Source organism: Hydractinia symbiolongicarpus, chromosome 11 (genome assembly GCF_029227915.1).
Source record: "Hydractinia symbiolongicarpus strain clone_291-10 chromosome 11, HSymV2.1, whole genome shotgun sequence".
NCBI classification, from domain to species: Eukaryota; Metazoa; Cnidaria; class Hydrozoa; order Anthoathecata; family Hydractiniidae; genus Hydractinia; species Hydractinia symbiolongicarpus.
Window position 1 is genome coordinate 10,651,135 of NC_079885.1, and position 19,926 is coordinate 10,671,060.

General features: G+C 33.7%; 1 protein-coding gene across 1 annotated transcript; it reads right to left on the reverse strand.

Annotated features, from left to right (window-relative positions):
- Positions 1-428: 428 nt before the first annotated feature.
- On the reverse strand, positions 429-16,734 carry LOC130614785 (alpha-1,6-mannosylglycoprotein 6-beta-N-acetylglucosaminyltransferase A-like). The gene is made up of 18 exons (XM_057436245.1): positions 15,724-16,734; positions 14,644-14,909; positions 13,517-13,603; positions 13,061-13,117; positions 10,768-10,920; positions 9,999-10,156; positions 7,868-8,002; positions 7,222-7,358; positions 6,902-7,035; positions 6,374-6,448; positions 5,640-5,717; positions 5,359-5,442; positions 5,073-5,135; positions 2,835-2,951; positions 2,649-2,726; positions 1,905-2,007; positions 1,241-1,298; positions 429-800 (listed from the first exon to the last, which is right to left on the reverse strand). The coding sequence occupies exons 1-18, from the start codon at positions 16,031-16,033 to the stop codon at positions 596-598; spliced, it is 2,298 nt and encodes a 765-aa protein (XP_057292228.1). The 5' UTR covers positions 16,034-16,734; the 3' UTR covers positions 429-595.
- Positions 16,735-19,926: the final 3,192 nt, after the last annotated feature.

Here is a 19,926-nt window from a genome sequence, read left to right on the forward strand (position 1 = left end):
TTGATCTTGTTGGCAGTTACAGCTTTCGGGTGATAATTTGGATGATTTTTCTGCAAGATATGTATTATTTACCCTTAAAAAAATTTCTTGATAATTATCTAGCAACCCTCTTGTTTCATCTAGCTAAAACTAGCTAACAAAAAATAATTCTTACGTAAGTCTTACCTAAGACGGCCACTACTACATTATTTAGCACGAATAGTAGAAAGTTCTCTTCATGTAGACATGTTAGACCAGGTTGCATTTCAAAAGTATTGCGATTTTTTAACGTTCTGGATGCTTGACTGCTACAAACAGCTATTTAAAAAAATGTTTTTTGTTTTGTTTATATGGTGGTGGTTAAAATTTGCTAGAATGTTAGAGATTGGCGGTATAGTAATTTGTAAATATTTTAATACCATGAAGTAAAAGTGAAATAAATAAGTAAATAAAACCAAATGATTAAATTTTATTTACACATCAATATAAACAAGCGCTATACTAAGATAGTAAATCTTGAATTAAAAAATCCTATTTTTATTATTACTATTTTTATCCTAGCTTTTATCCATGCCTGCTGTGTTCTAATTCTTATTCTTCTAGTAACATTGCCAGCTTAACGTAAGCAATGATTGCATATTGACACTTGTTCTATTTCATAATCTCTACATGGACATAATCGCGTGAGATTCTGTTGTTGATGCATGCAACTATAGTGTTGCGTATTCTTTTGTAAGTAGCAAATTTTCGACGAAGCTTCGTACGACGGAGGATGTAGAAAATTTACTGTTTGTACTGAATCACATTTTACGTTTCCATATCTGTCAGAAAAAAACAAACAAACTTAAAGAGAAAATATAAACGTAGTTAGAAATCATTACATCAGTACGATATATAACAGTATTCAAACTTAGGCACCCACCCGGAATATGTGGACCAAAATGCGCGAAAATTTTGAAAGGAACTGTTAGTTTGCCATTGACTAAATCAGTTTTTTGACAAAACGTAAATTGGCAAATGGGAAAATTTTGTTAATTTTAGCGCTAAATTAATTCCACGGACGACAAAATTCTTGGTTTTCAGGTGTATCTGTATCACTTAGCATACGCATCCATGGTTTTTTTTCAAAACGCTAATTTATGCTTCTAAACGATATTGTAAAAAAACTTCAAGTACACAAAGCTGTTTGCCAAGACACATTAGGACCGTTTGCTTCAAAAACAGACACAGGTAAACAAAGACTGCAAAATAATGAGAATACCTTTCTATACTAAACTGTGTATTTATGTCAAGAAAATAGGATCGCTCACAAACCAGACCTACAGAAAAAAAACCTACATTAACATTTTAACATTTGACATTATAAGACCGCGAAAACAAAACAGAAAAAACTATTATACTATAAATTATATTTGAAAAATTCGAAATGCAACAAGATTTGCGATAAGTTGTCTGCAACAAATGTGTTAAAAATTAAGCAATTTCTAGGAATGTTAGCTCTTGTGTAAATTAAAAAAACACAGAAAAAGTACTTTAATTGGAGAAACTTTCGCGAGAAAAAAAATTTGCGAAATTTTTTGGATAAACTTTCGCGAATGAAGAAATTCGGAAAATTTCGCGAGATTACCTTTCGCGAATAAAGAAACCTGAACATTTTCGCGAGATAAACTTTCGCGAAAAATCGCGATTTCGCGAAAGTTTCTCTCGCAAAAGTTTTTCCAATTAAAGTCATTACTTTGCTATAAATTTATGTACGGGAAAAGTCACGGGTAATTAAACACTTTATTGTTGTTAAATTTTCGTTTAAAACGTTTCGAGGCTTCTTAATGAAATTGGCAACGAATAATTTTTTACAATATTTCTCTAAGTGAATTCGTCCACGGTCTGAAACAACTGGTTTCATTAATTCTATACACAACTTATACCTTTTGACATGCACAAATCTTTGCAAGACTGACCAGGCATTGCTATAAATGTTTGTAGATGATCGATTGGTGGCCATCTCGGAGCAAATGGATTGCAATAATCCTACGGGAAAGGAATTGACTAAGAGTGAACAATAACAAAACCAACAACAATAACAAAAACGACAACAAGTACCTGGTCAATAGCAAGAATAACAACAATAACGACAATAAAAACAATATCACGACCACAAAACTACCACAACAAAATCAAAAAGTACTACAACAACAAGACGACATCAACAACGACTATTACGACGAATACAAACAGCAACAACTACGAGAAAGACGCAAATACAACGGCAACAGCTACAGCAAGAATGACGAAGACGACAGCAACTATCACGACAACAACTAATACGATGGCGACAACAACAACTATCACAACAACAACAACAACTACGACGACAACTAATACGATGGCGACAACAACTATCACGACAACAACTAATACGATGGCGACAACAACAACAACTACGACGACAACAACAACTACCACGACAAAAGCTAATACTATGGCGACAACAACAACAACTACGACGACAACTACGACATCAACAACTACCACGACAACAACTAATACTATGGCGACAACAACTATCACGACAAATACGACGAAGACGACGACAACAACAACGATTGTCACAACTAATACGACGTCAACAACAACGACAACAACAACAACACAACACCAAAACATCTTACCATATGTTCAGTAAAAATGTGTATCCTCTCTAACATTCCTTCATTTGTGAATTCTTTTGGTATCTTCGGTGGTAAGGGCTAAAATATTTGATAGAAAGTGTGAAGAAAGTTCATCGCATAACGAAAACTGTTATTTCCATGAATGCAAAATACAATTGGGTATATTGTGTTACAAAAAACACATACCTTCATATCTTTAATTTTCTGCAAAGTCGATCTAAGTAAAGTTACGTTTTTTATATCTATCGTGTAACAGTACGGTTCGCCAACGAATTCTTCCATATATGGACTTTGTGACGTCAACTGAAATTAATGTAAATTACTAGCTGTTTCCCGTGGAAGAATCCACTGTATTCCATTTAATTTATGTAGCAGATATATGTCCATCAAAAAACAAACAATACAGCAGTGCGCATCTTACATCTGCATTATTATATAAATGACAAAAAAAATTAAAGGTTTTCAACAACTGCAGTATTTATGTGACATTTAAAATCTAAATCTACTAAAATTACTTGCTCTGACCATCTGACAAATGCGAAAATTATTCGGAAAGAAGTTTCCAAAAGCATTTCAACATACATCTCACCCATAAAATTTAAATCACTCAAAACGCCACATATATACAAAAAAGCTGATCAATGTCAAACACAAATCTCTCTCATTGTATATGTTAAAATCAGTTAGTTTATTGCAAACCCTGCCAAAGGTTGACACACAATGTGAAAAATAAACAATAAATTGTGCCTCTGGCAGAATTTTTTATCTAAGGTGTAAAAAAAGGGATTTGCAAGGACAAATTATAATGCAATGGTGTTTAAATCTAAAATTAATAAAGTCCTTTTAGCAATTTGCATGCTGTTTTACCATCAATAAAGTAAACAAAATTTCAAATCTCACATAGTATTCTGTCACAAATTTTCATAAAATATATATATAAGTCATAATGAGTCATGTTAAACAACAGCAATCAATCTGTATATAAGTTCATTTTATGTCAATTTTTGCACCAATTTTGCAACAAAAAATACAAATTCTAAATAATACTAAAATCTCTTATTTTGGTCCTTCACATACCGACGATCTCCCACAAAAGTTTAATCAAAATGTAAAAAATGAGAGGTAACGACAAAATCAAAGTTTGCAAAATTTAACTATTTCAGTACATATATCTACTGCATATGCCCTCTAAAACAATATTTTAATTCAAAATGCCAAAGAAAAACAGTTTGCAACAAAAATCAGTTATTTCGATAATATTGCATACACTCTTTCCTCACAAAAGCTTCACAAACTGTAAAAAAAAGAATGGTTGTAGGGAGTGCTTCTGATTCAACAAAAAAAGTTTTTTTGACATATTGCATCTAGCCCTTACCCATTAAATCTTACACAAAATTTCCAAAACTATATACGATTTAGAACACATCAAATTTAAATCGAGAAGGATCAGTCATTTCGATATATTGCACGGAGTCCTCCCCAGTAAGAATTTATACAAAATATAGAAAAACAAAGCTTGCAAGATGTAAAATTGAATTCTTCTTCTGTGTATATATATATGGTCCTTCCTCGCAAAATTAACATAAAATATCAAAAAGGTTCAGATATAACATCTAACACAACAAAAATCAGTTCTATCAGTATATGTCATGCCATTGTCTTCCACCAAATGTTCCCCTTAAAGTTTCACAGACACAGCCTGTAAATTAAAAACAACTAAGATCGGGTATTTTGGTCTATTTCATACCATTCTGTTCCAAATAGGAAAAGAACTTCGCAAACCAAAAAAAACCAGGAAAATGTTTAAAATTTTCAGGGTTAATAACGTTTGATGTGTTTTGTGGGAATATATATACTGGAAATCTTTAGTTTAAAGCTAGCATTAGCTAGCTACAGCAGCTAATAGCTAGTCACTTAAATATAAATTGGAGACTTAGCTAGGTATAAAGAACATGGCTACATATATATACCTTTTAAATATACGAACAAAAAAATTGTATTGATATTTTGAAGGCCAGCAAGCTAGGAGTATTTCATATGCAGGTAGATAATAAAGAAAATAAATCTTGTTTGTTTAGGCCTCTTTTACATGACAAAAAGCGTGCCATATCAAACAGATCAAGTTCTCGCAAGATATTGCCAGGACGGGACAGAGTGAAATTGATATTGTGGTAAAATAAAGGAAAATGAGCATTCGGCAAAAAAATTGAGGTGGTCCCGTGTTTGTTGTTTTTCTGTCCCATTTTCTTAACCAATACTATCATCATGGGCGAAAAGCAGGTGTGTTCGGATGTAGAAAAAGATGAAGTGATACTTGGAGATTTCCGTTAGATTCGTATTTCATTAATTCAGATATAAATTCAAAATATTTAAAGAATAAGAAAAACCCAATAAACACACAAAATAATAAGCAACAAAACTTACCTCTCGAAATGTTGGTTTTCCTCCAAAGAAAGCATTATTTAATTTGTTCTGCGGTTTTGCAAACTACACAAACAGAAAACGCATGTTAAATCAATCAAATACGATAAATATCGGGAAAAAATCATGTACAAAGAAAGAAGCAAATAAAAAATACAAAAGAAAACAAAGTAAAAACAAAGTAATTCCATTACCACATCGGGAAAAAACGGGCGTGAAAAAGAAAGACGGATAAAAACAAACAAAATCTGAATTGATAGCAAGTTGTAAATAAACCATTCACACTTACTTTGGGCTGCAAAAAAATAGCACCGCCAGCCATAGCTTCCATGGGACCAGGTCCCTCGAAAGGAAACCCAACACCTACAAATAACTGATAAAACGCTCTGTTAATTATGAAACTGACCTCTTCTAACCGACTTGTGATCACCTGGACTTTTTAGTACCAAAAAATGCTGACTAAAATGTTCCACTGGCTGCAGGAGTCTTTACTATTTCGTCGATGTACCCACACAACTGAGCAGGTCACAGACAGTAAAAGCAACGAATAATTATAATAATTGTATTTACCTTGGATTGTCTTAGTAATTCTTGCACTTTTGAATTAGAAACTGGTCCATGATTGGTTATGAATGAGGGTAATTCATCCTACAAAAACGAAATTTTGGCGTTGTGAAAAGATAACTTTGTAAAACAACAATCATCTTTTTTTGAAAACAGACTTTTTCTTCAGCATCTTTGATTTTCAAATGTCTCCGGACATGTTTTTTATAACGTAAAAAGTTATTTGTTAATTCCCCTCAGACAAAAAATAAATATTTTTTTCCTATTTTTAAAAATAAAGGGGAAGAGGCGTTACTGTAACACGGTGCATTTTACTTGTGCGATTTCGAAAACTAACAGAAAAAAACAAGTGTAAATTATTGTTTTAAAGACGACTGTTACGCAGTCAGAAAAATCCGATTTTAAACAAGCGACACCCACACTGGGATTGTTGACACCTACAATGAGATTGTTGACAGCCACGGTGCAGGCTAAGCGTACGAAATATTTTTCGAAATTTCGTTGTAAATGAAGGTACTTTTTTGAACGAAAAGGAATCCATAGACGAATAGCGAATTATTTTGGACACTATCCTTGAGTGCACCCAACTCTCCATCGTAAAATTGTAAAAAACAACAAATTTAAACTGTGCTACCACCGCTTTATCGAGTTTCGTGTAAGTCACAAGTCCGAAACCAACAACTGATTTCGTAGCATTTTTAATACTGTGGAGGTTTTATCAATGTGTAGGTATATCTTACCTTTGACACAACTGCTGTAGCATGCAAGTTGAAATATTCGCTGATAACTTTTAAATAAGCAAGTTCTTTCTCGCCCTGAGAAAAAAATAACGGATTATTAATTCTATAACACATCTCGATCATACATTATAGCTGTTTTTATGACGGCTTTCCTTGATGTTAAATATTTGAGCGTAAAAAAGTTAGAGAACTAATAGAAATTTTTCCCAAAATATGCAGTTCTTAATAGTTCAAAAAATTAGAAACCAAGAAAACATAGACGGTAGAGGTTGTTTAACAGTTAAGCCTTGTTGCAACCAAGTAATTACATCTTCCGGCTGAAACCTTCAATTCTGTTGTTGCTCAAATAGATATTGTTTGAAATTTACAGGAAAGCTTTGCCTAGTTTTAAAAATATTTGTATGTGTTTATTCTGCGGAACAAATTCAACTATCCCAAAAATAACAAAGCAGGTGGAAAAATGTAAACAGTAAAAATTAAAAAGTGACAAATTTGGAATGTCTAATTGCAACTTTCTTGTACACTTACCCTAAAATAAGATGAATGTTTAGCATATACCAACGCCATTTCTTTAGTATTGTTGATGAGGACTGACTTAGTAACATTTGATCTCTGGTTGCTACCCACAACAAACCCAAGGAAACTATTATCATGGGTATGTGCTAAAAATAGATCACAAATTTGACTGTTATTGATTTCATAAAATGTATGGGGAATAGCAAGTCAGCACACCATTTCTTATTGCTAAAACAAAAAAGACACTTTCTACGCCAAGGACTGCTAAAGGTAAGGAAACAGACTGTGTTAAAAATGAAAAAAAAGCTGAAAGTTACAACAAAAGAACATACGATACAAAGTTAAGAACTGGGTAGTAATCATATCTAATTTCCCCCATCCTGAAGGACCAGCTTCGATAGGATGAGGAAAATTTTTGACGTTGAATTCTGGATAAGTTCCAAATGAGTCCAGTATACGGAACATGCATCTAAACACGAAAATTGAAAGAAAAATGAAATATAGAAGAAAGAAGACCCTGTGTTAAAGTGACTCTTCTAGAGATATTGGGGATACACGGTGTAACGACTGGTTACGAAGCTAAATAATTTTGTAACAATAGTAATAGTAAAGAGCAATATTAAATAGCAATTATATAAAAGATGAAGGCGAGGCGTATTATGATTGCAAAGATAATATGCAAATTGTGTTTTTATCTGTTAAGTCGTCAAGTTGGTTCAAATTTCTAATTCTTGTCATGTTAATGTAACGACGAAAAGAAACTTGCAGGTAAAATAAAATTCTATGAATTTTTTTTATGATTTTCAAAAAGTTTATGAAAGTGTCTGATGTAGCATTTCATACATTTTTAAATAAAAACATAAATAGAGTTGAAGAGGAAAAATGAGGAGGTTTAAGAAGGAAGTTGATAGGATTTAGAAGAGGTTTGTTCTTTCGTTTTCTTATTCACCCACCATCCCAACATATTTGCAAACAAACCTGTATTTAGCTGTGGATGCTTTACCATGTGAAAATGCAAGCATTTGAATGCTGTTTATATCCAAGTATATGATATCAACGGTATCAGTTAAATTATAAGTTGCACAATTATTCTTATCATCTCTGTCCAAAGCTCTATAACGTAAGACAATAAAAAAGTTGAAAATATTTTTCCTTGTAAATCCTATGTCAGAAGTATTTCGCAGAACTATATATAGAAAATAATTTTTTATAAATAATTTCTGACACATGTAAGTTCTAATCAAGAAAACAAAAAATGCGCACATGGTGAATGTTGACTGTATATTTATATTTTTTTAATGCAAACATATACATTAGAAAACCGTGACAATATTGAAGAGATTTTACAAAAATAATGTTTAAAATTCAAATAATATTCCTTTTTTATATACCTGAGCATTGAAAACATTGATGCAAGTTAATGAATGGCTGAAAACTGTCCATATTCATTAACTTATTAATCAACCTCCTGGTGCATAGCAGAATATCTGCTAAACACTAAAAGTGTTTTGCAGACTTCCATCGTACAAAAATTGCTGTGGATTCTCTTTATCTAAAACACTCACTCAAAATTTTCTCTGTGTCTAAATCACAGCGTGGTCTGTTACTTGCGATGCTAATGTTTTCTCTTTTTTTATTGCATTTTCTTAATTTGCAAAAAAAAATTCAAATCCCTTGCTTTTGTAAGATGTTATTTTAATATTACATTCTGTAAATCGAAAAACATTTTAATAAAAGAGAGATTATATCCGTCTTACTTTTTTAACCTTGTCATAATACTATTTTGTTAACATTTAAAAAATACTCCCTAAACTCCCTAAATTATTACCCAACAGCCAGTAGAAAAATAAACTTGCTATTTTTTAAGGGCTTACAGTGAGTGGCTTGAGTACCACCTGGAATAGAATAAATATCCGTTGGTACTAACAAGGTGTTCAGAGTATGTATGGTAAACAGTGTCCACCCGAAGAAGGAAAACTTCAGCGCACTCCATTGTAAAGACCCTGCATACCTTTAATACAAAAGTGAAATTTTATAGTGTTAAATACTAACATGAAGAGTAAAATTGAGAATTTAAGAGAAACATTAAAAATAAGTATAGTAGTTGGTTCTAAATTGTGGATAGTATATTATTCTTTTATTAATTTCTTATATTCTCTTTTCTAATGTTTCTCAATTTTCCATTAAGAAAGCGTTTTTCAACTATTTTTGATGAAAATTGGCCAAAAATACATAAAATAATATAACGAACTCTAGTATACAGTACTTTAATCATGAACTATATGCAACTATATGAAAACGAGGACAACTGGAGTGAGTGAGGCAAGTACGAATAATCAGCGAGTAAACGGAAGAAGTAACAAGAGTACTAGATAAAAGATAACCCTGGCATAATTATTATCTATCATTCACTTAAGTTTTTGTGTTATTTTAGTTAACAAGATATAGTATTAATGGGTATGTGCTTTCGTTCCAGAGTCTTTGATAAATCTGTCATTTTTACTTTATAAAATAAATGTTTACGGTGAGAGGTCACTTTCTTTGCAAATGGTGTTTGTATTTAGATCTATAACAAGGGTAACGCTGCACTAACGTTGCTGTGTGAGAAAACAACTTTAAATTAAAAGTGATTGCATGGGAATATTTTTTTGCCATTTTAGTTATTCAACAATAAAACACATTAAGGAAAAGTTCTCAGAAAAGAGAAATAACGTTTACAAAATAGATCTTTTAAAAATCGTGCGAGAATTAACTTTGGGAAATAATCATCTTAACGACTTTTAACGAGAAATAACTTTCACAATAGATATAGGTAATTATTTATTATTTGCTCAAGCAGGTCTTGAAATAGCATGTAAATACCATAAAATGCCTGTAACAATAAAAAACACGTAATTGGATCAATTCACAGCTTTTAGTAAAAAATTATTACACGAAGTCTTATCCACAAAATATCACATGAATTAAATTTCGCGAAATAGTTAATTCAAGATATTCTGCACGTATAAACATTAACCAATAGGTCTTTTGAAAAACATTTGTGGGACTTAACTAACAAGATATTGGCATAGGTAATAATTATACTTTTATACCAATGCAAATTACTTACGTTAAATAGTCAGGTTTAGCTGCCACTTGAAGATCATATCCCAAAATATATAATCCACATATGAGATCAGTCCATTGCACCAATTCACCAAGTGGTCCACCACGGCCTGCGTTTTTAAGAAATCCGGAATTCGCAACAGCAAACATGTACACTACAACCTGTCGTTGCATAAAAATAGAAGTTATCTAGTTAGTTAGTTCCTATGAACACATCATTAGTTAATAAAACATGAGATTTCTGGATAAAAAAAATCCAGCAAAATGGCTAACTCGAGTAGGAATTACAAAAAACCACATGCATGATCGAATGGATTAGAGCGATTCCACTGATAAACTACTGGCTACATGAAGTGCATAGTTTGTCATAGCTTTAAAAAAACTTATGGAACCTGCACAGAAGGAGGACAAGCACGAGTCTACTTAAAAAAAATTATTTTGAACTAAAGCATTAATTAGAAAAATGTGTGCAATGATATCAAAACGCTCGTAAAAATGTACAATATTACCCTCAGAGAGAGTAATGTTGTACATTTAGGAGACACAACGGCTATTCATCCTATTGTACTAAGGCGCATCCCTAGAGCAGGTGGCGCATTCATGAACATTTAAAGTTCATGAAGCTGGATTGTTTCCTCTGACCCAATCATGTCAAAGAAAATGTTTCCAGAAGAGAGTATTAATTTATTTCCCTTAATTATAAATTATTCTAGAGTAGGGAATGATGTTAAACTGTTGTACTTTACAAAACAAAAGATATGTGAATAAAATACCTTTTTTTTCCTCCATCTTGTTTTATGCTTCATAAATTGTTTGCCTGCCTCCACCCAATCTGGCCATAGCAATTTTGCACGTTGTCTCAACCAGGAGAATGGGACCTCTGGAAGTAGCTTAAGCACCCCTTCCAGGTCAAATCTTGGTGTAGCCTATACATAGAGAAAACACTATAGAAGACACATAGAGAAATAAACTATACAATGAACACTCATTTTTAAAAGAAAATTTCAGGCGTTTTCCAGGAGTTTTATTACCCTTTTACAGGAGAAATCTGGTACGACGAAAAATTATTATAAGAAAAAAGAAACATAAGGAGTTCCCACAAGTTTATGACTAAAACATAAAATTTTAAGGAATTGTTCCTATTTTGCAACTTTTTTAAGGAGTAGTGGTCACCCTAAACTATATTAAACTAAAGACAGAATAAGCTGTTGAAAGATTACTATTTACTTACTGTAGGAATGGCTGATATGAATAGTCGGATAAAATGGTCGGAGTAAAAAGCAAAGAAATTTTAAGAAAAAGGAATGGGATTGTCCATGTTTTCCCTGAGATAAAGATAAATGATTTCACATAAAACCCTTGGATATGTGGGGTAGTAAATATTGCCACTCTGTGGTGATATATACTTTACAATTTTTTCATGAGAAATATTTAAAATGCAAAAGTAAAAGTAGGCCTAAATAAACTTCAAATATAAGATCATTATTTATTAGTTTTTTAAGTCTTTTTCTTTCTTCTTTCTGCATATTTTACTAAGTTTTGGGACTGAGGCAGTCTAGCGTTTATCATTCTGTGTGCCTTTTATTTTCAGTGACTTAATGGAAATAATTTACAATTATAGGTTTTCATGATTTTCTGGGCTAGCCACTATAATATCTATTATTATTGCTTCATAGTTAGTTTATTTCATTGCTAATATTTTTCTTCCATAAGCCGCTCTTTGCATAGGCCCACTGCAGGAAAAAAAATCAAGTGGCAATCAGGTCTGGTCAGAACCAGAAGAGAAATATTACACTCAGGCAATATCTACCAAAGAAGATAATGTAAGGAAAAACCACATTTCGTTGTCTCAAATGGATGCTCTTATTGTTTTTCCATACGCCCCTACACGTAAAGGCACAAAACCCTTGCATAAGCTTACCATAACAACCTTAACCTGTATAAACCCAGGGCTTATATTCAACTTTTTTAGTGTATTTTTAATAAAAGTGCTCTGACCACAAAAATAATATTCAGAGTTTGTCTAAATGCAAAGATGTTCTTTAAAAAAATTTTCTGGTCTCTCAATTACAAAAGATTAGCTCCACAAAAATCCGTTTTTTCACGCACTACATCCAGGAATACTTCCTTAGATAAAAAAAAACAAATAAAATAAGAAAGTGTTAGGAATCATAAGTCTTTCTTAGTTTCTTAAAAAAGTGATGATAGAAAACGTATACTTAGTATTACATGAAATTAAAAAGTCAAGAAATTAATGTGAATTAAATTAATGGTCATGAAATTAACACGGTTCAATGAAATTATTTTGAAAAAGGCATTTAATTAAAACGGTTGAGCAAGGTTAATTTCAAAAATGCATTTAATCAACGTGAATTTTATAATATGCGATATCACACGAAGCAAAAATTACAGCAACAGTCGAATCCACAGTAGTGAAGTGGTCTCTTCTATAACAAGGCGGTTTGGAAATCGAAATAAAAGTTTTTGTTGTTTGGTAAGACAATGTTAAATATTTAAAAATTCTGGAAGAAAAAGTGCTTTCAGCTAATTTTCCACTTTGCATCAGAGTATGAAGATTATACAATTTTAAATAAGATCACTGAAAAAGAGAACATCGTTGAGCTAGATGAGGAGAAACTAGCAGAAAATTTGTAAAAAAAAATTATTATTTATATGTTTTTTAGACTTTTATATATTATAGAAAAGTCACTAAATTAACAGTATTTTAATTAACGAGTCCTGAAATTACCAGTCTTTAAATGAACACTGCATTAAATTAATGCTCATTAAATTAACGCAAAATTTGAAAAACCGGGTTAATTTAATGACTCGTTAATTTCATGGAATAAGGTATATAGCAAGAAAAAATTATGAATAAAAACTCTATCTTAAAGGATGAAATATAAGTTGTGAACGATAGCTGATCCTTGAAAGTTTTTCATTACACAAAACCAACAAAAATACCAACGAAAGACATGCTCGAAATGATTAATCATTTGTAATCATTCATATTTACGCTAATAAAAAACAAGCTAAAAATGCATTAATAAAAACAATGGTACATACATATGCTCTTGTGGAATGTTCATCTTTCAACTCTTCACCCATACAATATGGCTCTATCTAAAAAAAGTTATTGTAGAAAAACCTATAAATCTGTTTTACAGAAGTGTTACATATAACTTAAGAGCACATTTCTGAGATAGATCCAAATGAGATATATTTCTGAGTTAAATTTCTCAGATGTAATACAATGATTTTAAAGTCCCTATTAATCCTGTTTTCTTAAAGGCATTGAATTTAAAAACTGAGAAATATGTGCATGTGCATCTGATGCATGGTCATAAGTGCCTATATTAATTATACATATGCACCAGTTGGTAACATGTGGGAAAATCTATGTATTCGCCAGTTGTACACATATTCTGGGTCTCCCGCATTTTTTAGCCAAAGGGGTGAATTGACAGGTAATAATAAATGTACTACATACAGTTTATACCTAAATTAGAAATTAAATTATACCGTTGTCAAATACTCTAGTATTGTACAATTGCTTCCATCCACACCATGTTTACGGTAGCACTTATTATCCCAATCATTCTTGAGTTCCTAAAACAAAAATATTTAGCACTATAAAAAGGTACCTTAACTTCAAGTATCACATCTTCTGTGTGCCAAGATCGATTTGCAATAGTTTTTTTCCTTAAAATTTCTATTGTGTACTGTGATGTGTTACAGTAAGCAATGGATAAGCTAGTGTTAAACGAGTGATTTAATGATTATTAAAAAAAATATTTGTGACTTATAAGTCATTTACAAGAAGGTGTATTGAGAATTACACGCAAGTATATACATATAAAAAATATCTCATAATTATGTCAATGTCATTGTGGAAGTATTAAATATGCATGCAAAACTCCTTTATTTCTAAATTTGTTTGTTTCCTTGTTGTATTCCTAATAACAAGTTACACACCTTTTCTGAGCAATGAAAAAGATGGATATAGTATATATCATGTTTAATGCTTAATGTACACCTGGCACAAGCAAGAAAATATTATGATCCTCTTCAGCATAATAATTATGCTACAAACTATGTCAGTTCTGTCAAAAATATATAGATGGAAAGAATTAGAAATGATTATTACGGAACTATATCACTTCTGCATTATCTTTATGGAAGGTCAATGATGTAGCAATCACTGAGACAGAGACAGACATGAAGATTTCATTGTATTGTTGGGAAATTGTGCTACAAGATCACCAATCTATATAGCTATGTATACCCTAGATAGTTTTTTCAAAATAATTTAATTTAATTTTATTAATTTAAGAAACAATTTTTTTTTAAAATGATACCGTGATTAATTTATCAGAGTTAAAGCTCAACTCCTACTTTAAAACAAGTTTATTTTATATGAAAAAGTCTAGGATTAATCTTTTTTATTTTTTTGAAAAATCTTTTTATTTTTTTGAAAACACTCGCTTATTGGACAATCAAGACCATCAGGTTAACTCACCTAAAATATTTTGTATGAAACGTTCAACTTGATCCCTACTAGTGTGTTTCCTTGTCATCCTGAGATGTATATATCTAGAGCTAGCTAGATTTATATCTAATCTAGCTAAGTTTTAAAAAATTAAACTTACATTAAATTTTTCCAGACAAGATGGAAAGAGATGATGTTCTCTGATAAAACATTTCTTTTTCTTCTTGCTTTTAAATATACTCTTCTTAACAACTGGGGATTTGGTTGACTTTGTTGTTGTTGATTTTGATGTAGTTGATTTTGTTGGAGTTGATTTTGTTGTAGTTGATTTTGTTGTAGTTGATTTTGTTGTTGTTGATTGTGTTGTGGTTTGTTTTTCTCTTTTTAATCTTGTTGCTGGTGCGAATGATGACGATGATGCGTTCTCTAAAGATTGAACTATTTTCTGTTATATTGTTCTATTTCTGTTTACTCCACAGCAGAAAATTTCTAATACGGACCGTCAAGGAACACACGCCAAACAACGTGTTTCGAATTTGAATTCGTGGGGGACTCCGTGACCCCAAGAAAGCACGGAGGTTGTGCGCCCAGTGTCCCTAAATTTTTTGTGCGGAGATAATTCATTTTGATTTTGACTCCCACTTATACCTTTCCTAACACTGACTGATATCGAAGTTGCGATACAAATGAGTCCTGGGAATGAGGTTGTCCTTTTATTTTTGGGCTGCGACGCCATGCTGTCTCTCGCTCTCAGGTTCAAAAGGCAATATGTTAGGGGCGACGTACATACTCACATTGCCACGCTTATCAGAAATAGGCTGAAAAAACTTTTGACCTACCTACCTACCTACCTACCCTTTTAACGGACATCTGTGGCATGTTTTCTCCACAAAAAAACCTTGAAGCCCGTAAATTTGTAGCAAAAATGATTCATTGTCCCACGTCTTAACGGAAAACAAGTTGACCTACCTACCTACTCCCGGCCTATTTCCGATAAGCGTGGCAATGTGAGTATGGATGTCGCCCCTTATGTAACGAGGTTATTAAAATATAACTGCTATCATCTGAGATAAGATGGATGAATGCAGACTAAGAAACGTCCAAAATCATTTTTTACTATGCAGACATTCTATATTTCATATGTCCTTCGTTTTTAATTTTTAAGAAAGGCAAAAACGACACAGTTTTAGAGGCACTGGGTACTAGGATGTGTAACATAAAAGGAACGGCTTGTACTTACCATTAACCTCAAACTTTTGAAGAAATTCTGATAACTGTGCAATTTTTGAACTCAGTTTAAGCTGTGACAAATCGGTCCAGTTCGGAGGTTTCAAGAAACCAACTTCAATCCGAACAAGGGTCATCAAGGCTAACAATGTTAAGAAAATGAAAAGGAATATGCGTCGGCGAAAGATGTGAGCAATAGAAAAATTCATCTTGTTTATTGTTTCTCTAAAATGAATATTTGCAAGGGACATATTATAAATAGCCCTGCTATAAATAATACAAATTTTGCTCTTCGTTATAAAACCAGCCAAATCAAAGTTCATTATCTTCTGAATGAACGTATGAAGCCTTATGTTCCTTGTAAACAAGTTAACTAAAAATGCTGACAAATGCGTTTTTGTGCACAAAAACTAAGTTAGCATACCAGAGAAACTTCTTTCTAACTACATTCAAAAAAGGCATATCGATTCATTCTCATTTCCAGCATATTTCATTTTTTATATGATCCTCTATATCAGTTCCCCAGCTTCAAAGTTCATACTAAATTTCTGTAATATCTGCACAAAAATATTTCTTATACAACTTCTAGAAAAGTGAGCCGCGAAGTTTGCTTCCGTTTAATCGAATAAGTAAAAAAAAGTATAACATTTGCATTTAGGGAAAAAGCCTTTCACAATTTGAGTTTTAGGGTTTCACAGTTTTAACTCAATTGGCGTTGTAAAAAAATTAACTTATAACAAACTACTGTCCCACTTTCGATTCCAGGCCTTTTTTAATGTCCAAAAATCTATAAGGGACGCCAAAGAGATAAAGACTTCTGTGGGTAGAGCTTACATATGAAGTACTGTAAAAAACTTGGACAATCTTGTAACTAAGGGTTCCCTACAAAAACGCCGGAACCGAATTCGGAAAGTAGCCACTCCTAACGTTCAGCATGGTTTTCCACAGGTCATTTTTATGTAAACAAACATTTTTGTATGATTTTTATTTTACGCGCATGCGCGTTAATTCTGCATAAATAAATTGTTTAAGTATGGAAGTTATTGGAGGGTGAAATGTCAAACTCACTTTTCACATGAGAATGGGGATAGGTAAGAGAAGAGAAAAAATAGAAAGAAAATAATAATTAAAACAAAGTACATAAAAAAATAAAGACACGAATACATTTGTAAACACAGCCTCGTTACCAGGTGAGAGATACCAGCAGGACAAGAAATAACACGTGTGTCTCGTAATATAGTTAAATACAAAGAGGCTATGTACACTTCACTCCGTGCCTTACATATACAAATATATAACAGTCTGTATATATGCAGTCTCCGACACTACATTACTCCCCTTTTTATTTCAAAGACTCTGGGAGATCTACTTCGTATTCTGTTAGCTTTGACGGCTTCATTCGTTCACGTGTAGATCTTCTAACTTGTTCCATCGCAATTTCTTGATCGAGATTATTCCAATCTTCCTCTACTTCATACTCCACGGTTTGCATACTTTCATCTTCACTGGTTACTGCGTCTTTGTCCGCGTCTCTTTCACAAGTTAACGGTGGTATATCGCAGTCTGCTACAGATGTTGATTTCGTGAATAGTTTCTGACTCCTTTCTTTCCCTGGGTGATTGGGAATTTTCTTGAAAAAGGTGCTATGCCGTGTGATGACATGTCTATCCCACTCTGCAGTGACTCTGCCACCAACCTTTTTGATAATGCGATGTGGGGTTCCACAGTAGGGCGTATCACTCTTCTTTTGTTGCTTTTGGCGATACATAACCCAATCACCCACTTGTAGCTCGCTCTCTGCAACATATGCTTTTCGGTCAGCATATTTTTTCATCGAGGTTTGTCTTGCCTCCTGCTTGGCTGATATTTCGGTGTGGAACTTTGGCCTTTCAGCGCGGCGTACAGCAGGCAACCGGGTTCTGTATTGTCTGCCATTGAATAGAACCTCTGCTGGACTGCGACCCGTCACTGTATGTGGAGTGCCCCGGTATGCCCGCAGTAAGCGCTGTAATTCGTGTCTCCAGTTCAGGTGTTCCTGCAAAGACGTTTGCAAGAGCTTCTTGAGATTGTGCATAAAGTTCTCTACCATGCCATTCGTCCATGGTGCTAGGGGTATTTTCGGACCATGCTTGAATCCCATGTATTTGGCATAGCTTGCAAATGTTGTGCTACTGTAAGGCGGGCCGTTATCTGACCCTAGATATTCCGGAATTCCAAAAAGTGCAAAAATGCGATCCATGGCTGGCAGTACTGATTGTGCAGATGTGGCGTGAACGACCTCTACAGCAGGGTAACGAGAATACATGTCTTGTACAACTAGTAGGTACTCATTACCACCCTCGATTGGCCCAAATAGGTCAGTGTTAAGTTTAATCCAGGGTTGTTCTGGTAGTGAAGAAGCTTTCATTGGTTCTTGTTGTTTCGTATCCGTTGCAGCTTGACACGGGTTGCAAAATGCTACAGATGCCTCCACCATAGCATCTATTCCTGGAAACCACATAGTGCTTCTGATGAGTTGTTTGCATTTCACTATGCCTTGATGGCCTTCGTGCGCTAGCTGTACAGTTTTCTGTTGTAGCTGTGACGGTATAATGATCCTGTCTCCTCGCAATATAATACCTGAATCGTCCACACTGATTTCTTTGAAGATGGCTTTGTAGGGTTGTAGCTCTTTCTGCCTCTTGTCAATGTATCCTTGTCGTACAGCAATGGCAAGAGATTGAAGCGTGGGATCTTCCAACGTTGCTTGCACAATCATATCAGTGGTAATAGCTGAATCACTTCTCATGACAGCATTGGTGACTAAGTATAAAGGAAATTCACTTTCTTGTTGGGATGGAGCCTGCTTTTGCTGTGGATGGCGAGAAAGATAATCAGATGGGTTGACTGAACCAGGTTCGTGTATTAGCTGGAAATTGTAGCCTTGTAGTTTTAGTTTATGCCTCAGAATACGTGCTGGCATGTCCTGCTTCGTTTGCTTATACAAGGCTAGTAAAGGTTGATGATCTGTACTGGCAGTATATTGGGGAAGCCCATACAGATATATGTGGTTCTTCATTGTTCCAAAAACGAGAGCAAGGCTTTCAATCTCTAGTTGTGAGTAATTCCTTTCGGTAGGTGTAGTAGCTCTACTGTCATAACGAATAGGCTTAAAGATGTTGTCTTGAGGATCTCTCTGGGCAAGGATGGAAGCAAGACCATCCTTCTTCGATCCGTCTACAATAAGCTTGGTGTCCTTACAGGGATCAAAATAAGCCATTGTTGTGTGTTGCTTCAAAACTTCCTTGAGCTTGTTGTATGCAGTGTTGCACTCATCTGTCCACTCAAAAACTTGGCCTTTACATGTTAGTTGTCGTAAAGGTGCAGTAATGTTGGCATAACCAGGAATAAAGGTACAGCTGAAATTGGTCATGCCTAGAAAGGATCTCACTTCCGTTGCATTTGAAGGTGCTGTCATGGCATCAAGCGCAGTCACCTTGGCAGGATCCGGTGATATACCACTAGCCGAGAATATTAAACCAAAAAATTTAACAGATGTCACATTAAGTTGACATTTGGATCGTCCTAATGTTAATCCACAGTCTGCTAGTCGTTGTAGAACCTGGATTAATGTTAAATCATGTTCTCGTTGAGTACGACCAAATACAATGATGTCATCATAGATGTTAGCAGCCTGTTGGATGTCAGCTAAAGTGTTAGTCATTTCGTCATGGAATACTTCTGCGGCTGAATTGGTTCCAAAGTTGAGTCGCTTGAATTGACGTAGGCCTTTATGAGTGTAAAACACTGTGACGTATCGAGATGAGTCATCAATTTCAAATTGATTATAACCATGGTTCATGTCCAGCTTAGAAAAATGGCATGCCCCATTCATTCTGTATCTAAGTTCCTCAATCGTTGGTATGACATGACGCGTGCGTTGAATTGCTTTATTGGCGGTAGTCATGTCAATACTCATTCTAATTTGTGATGGATCGGCTTTTGGTGTTATGACAATGTTGGAGACCCAGTCAGTTGGTCCCTCTACCCGTTCAATGACATCTTCCTTTTCCAGCTCCTGTAACAGAGTCTCCAACTTTTCACGGTGTGCAAACGGAATACGACGTTGCGCTTGCACAACTGGGCAAACTGTTTCATCAATATGAAGGTGAACCTGACGATATTTATGCTTCCCAATGCCATTGAATACTACATCAAAGTGGTGCATAATTGCATC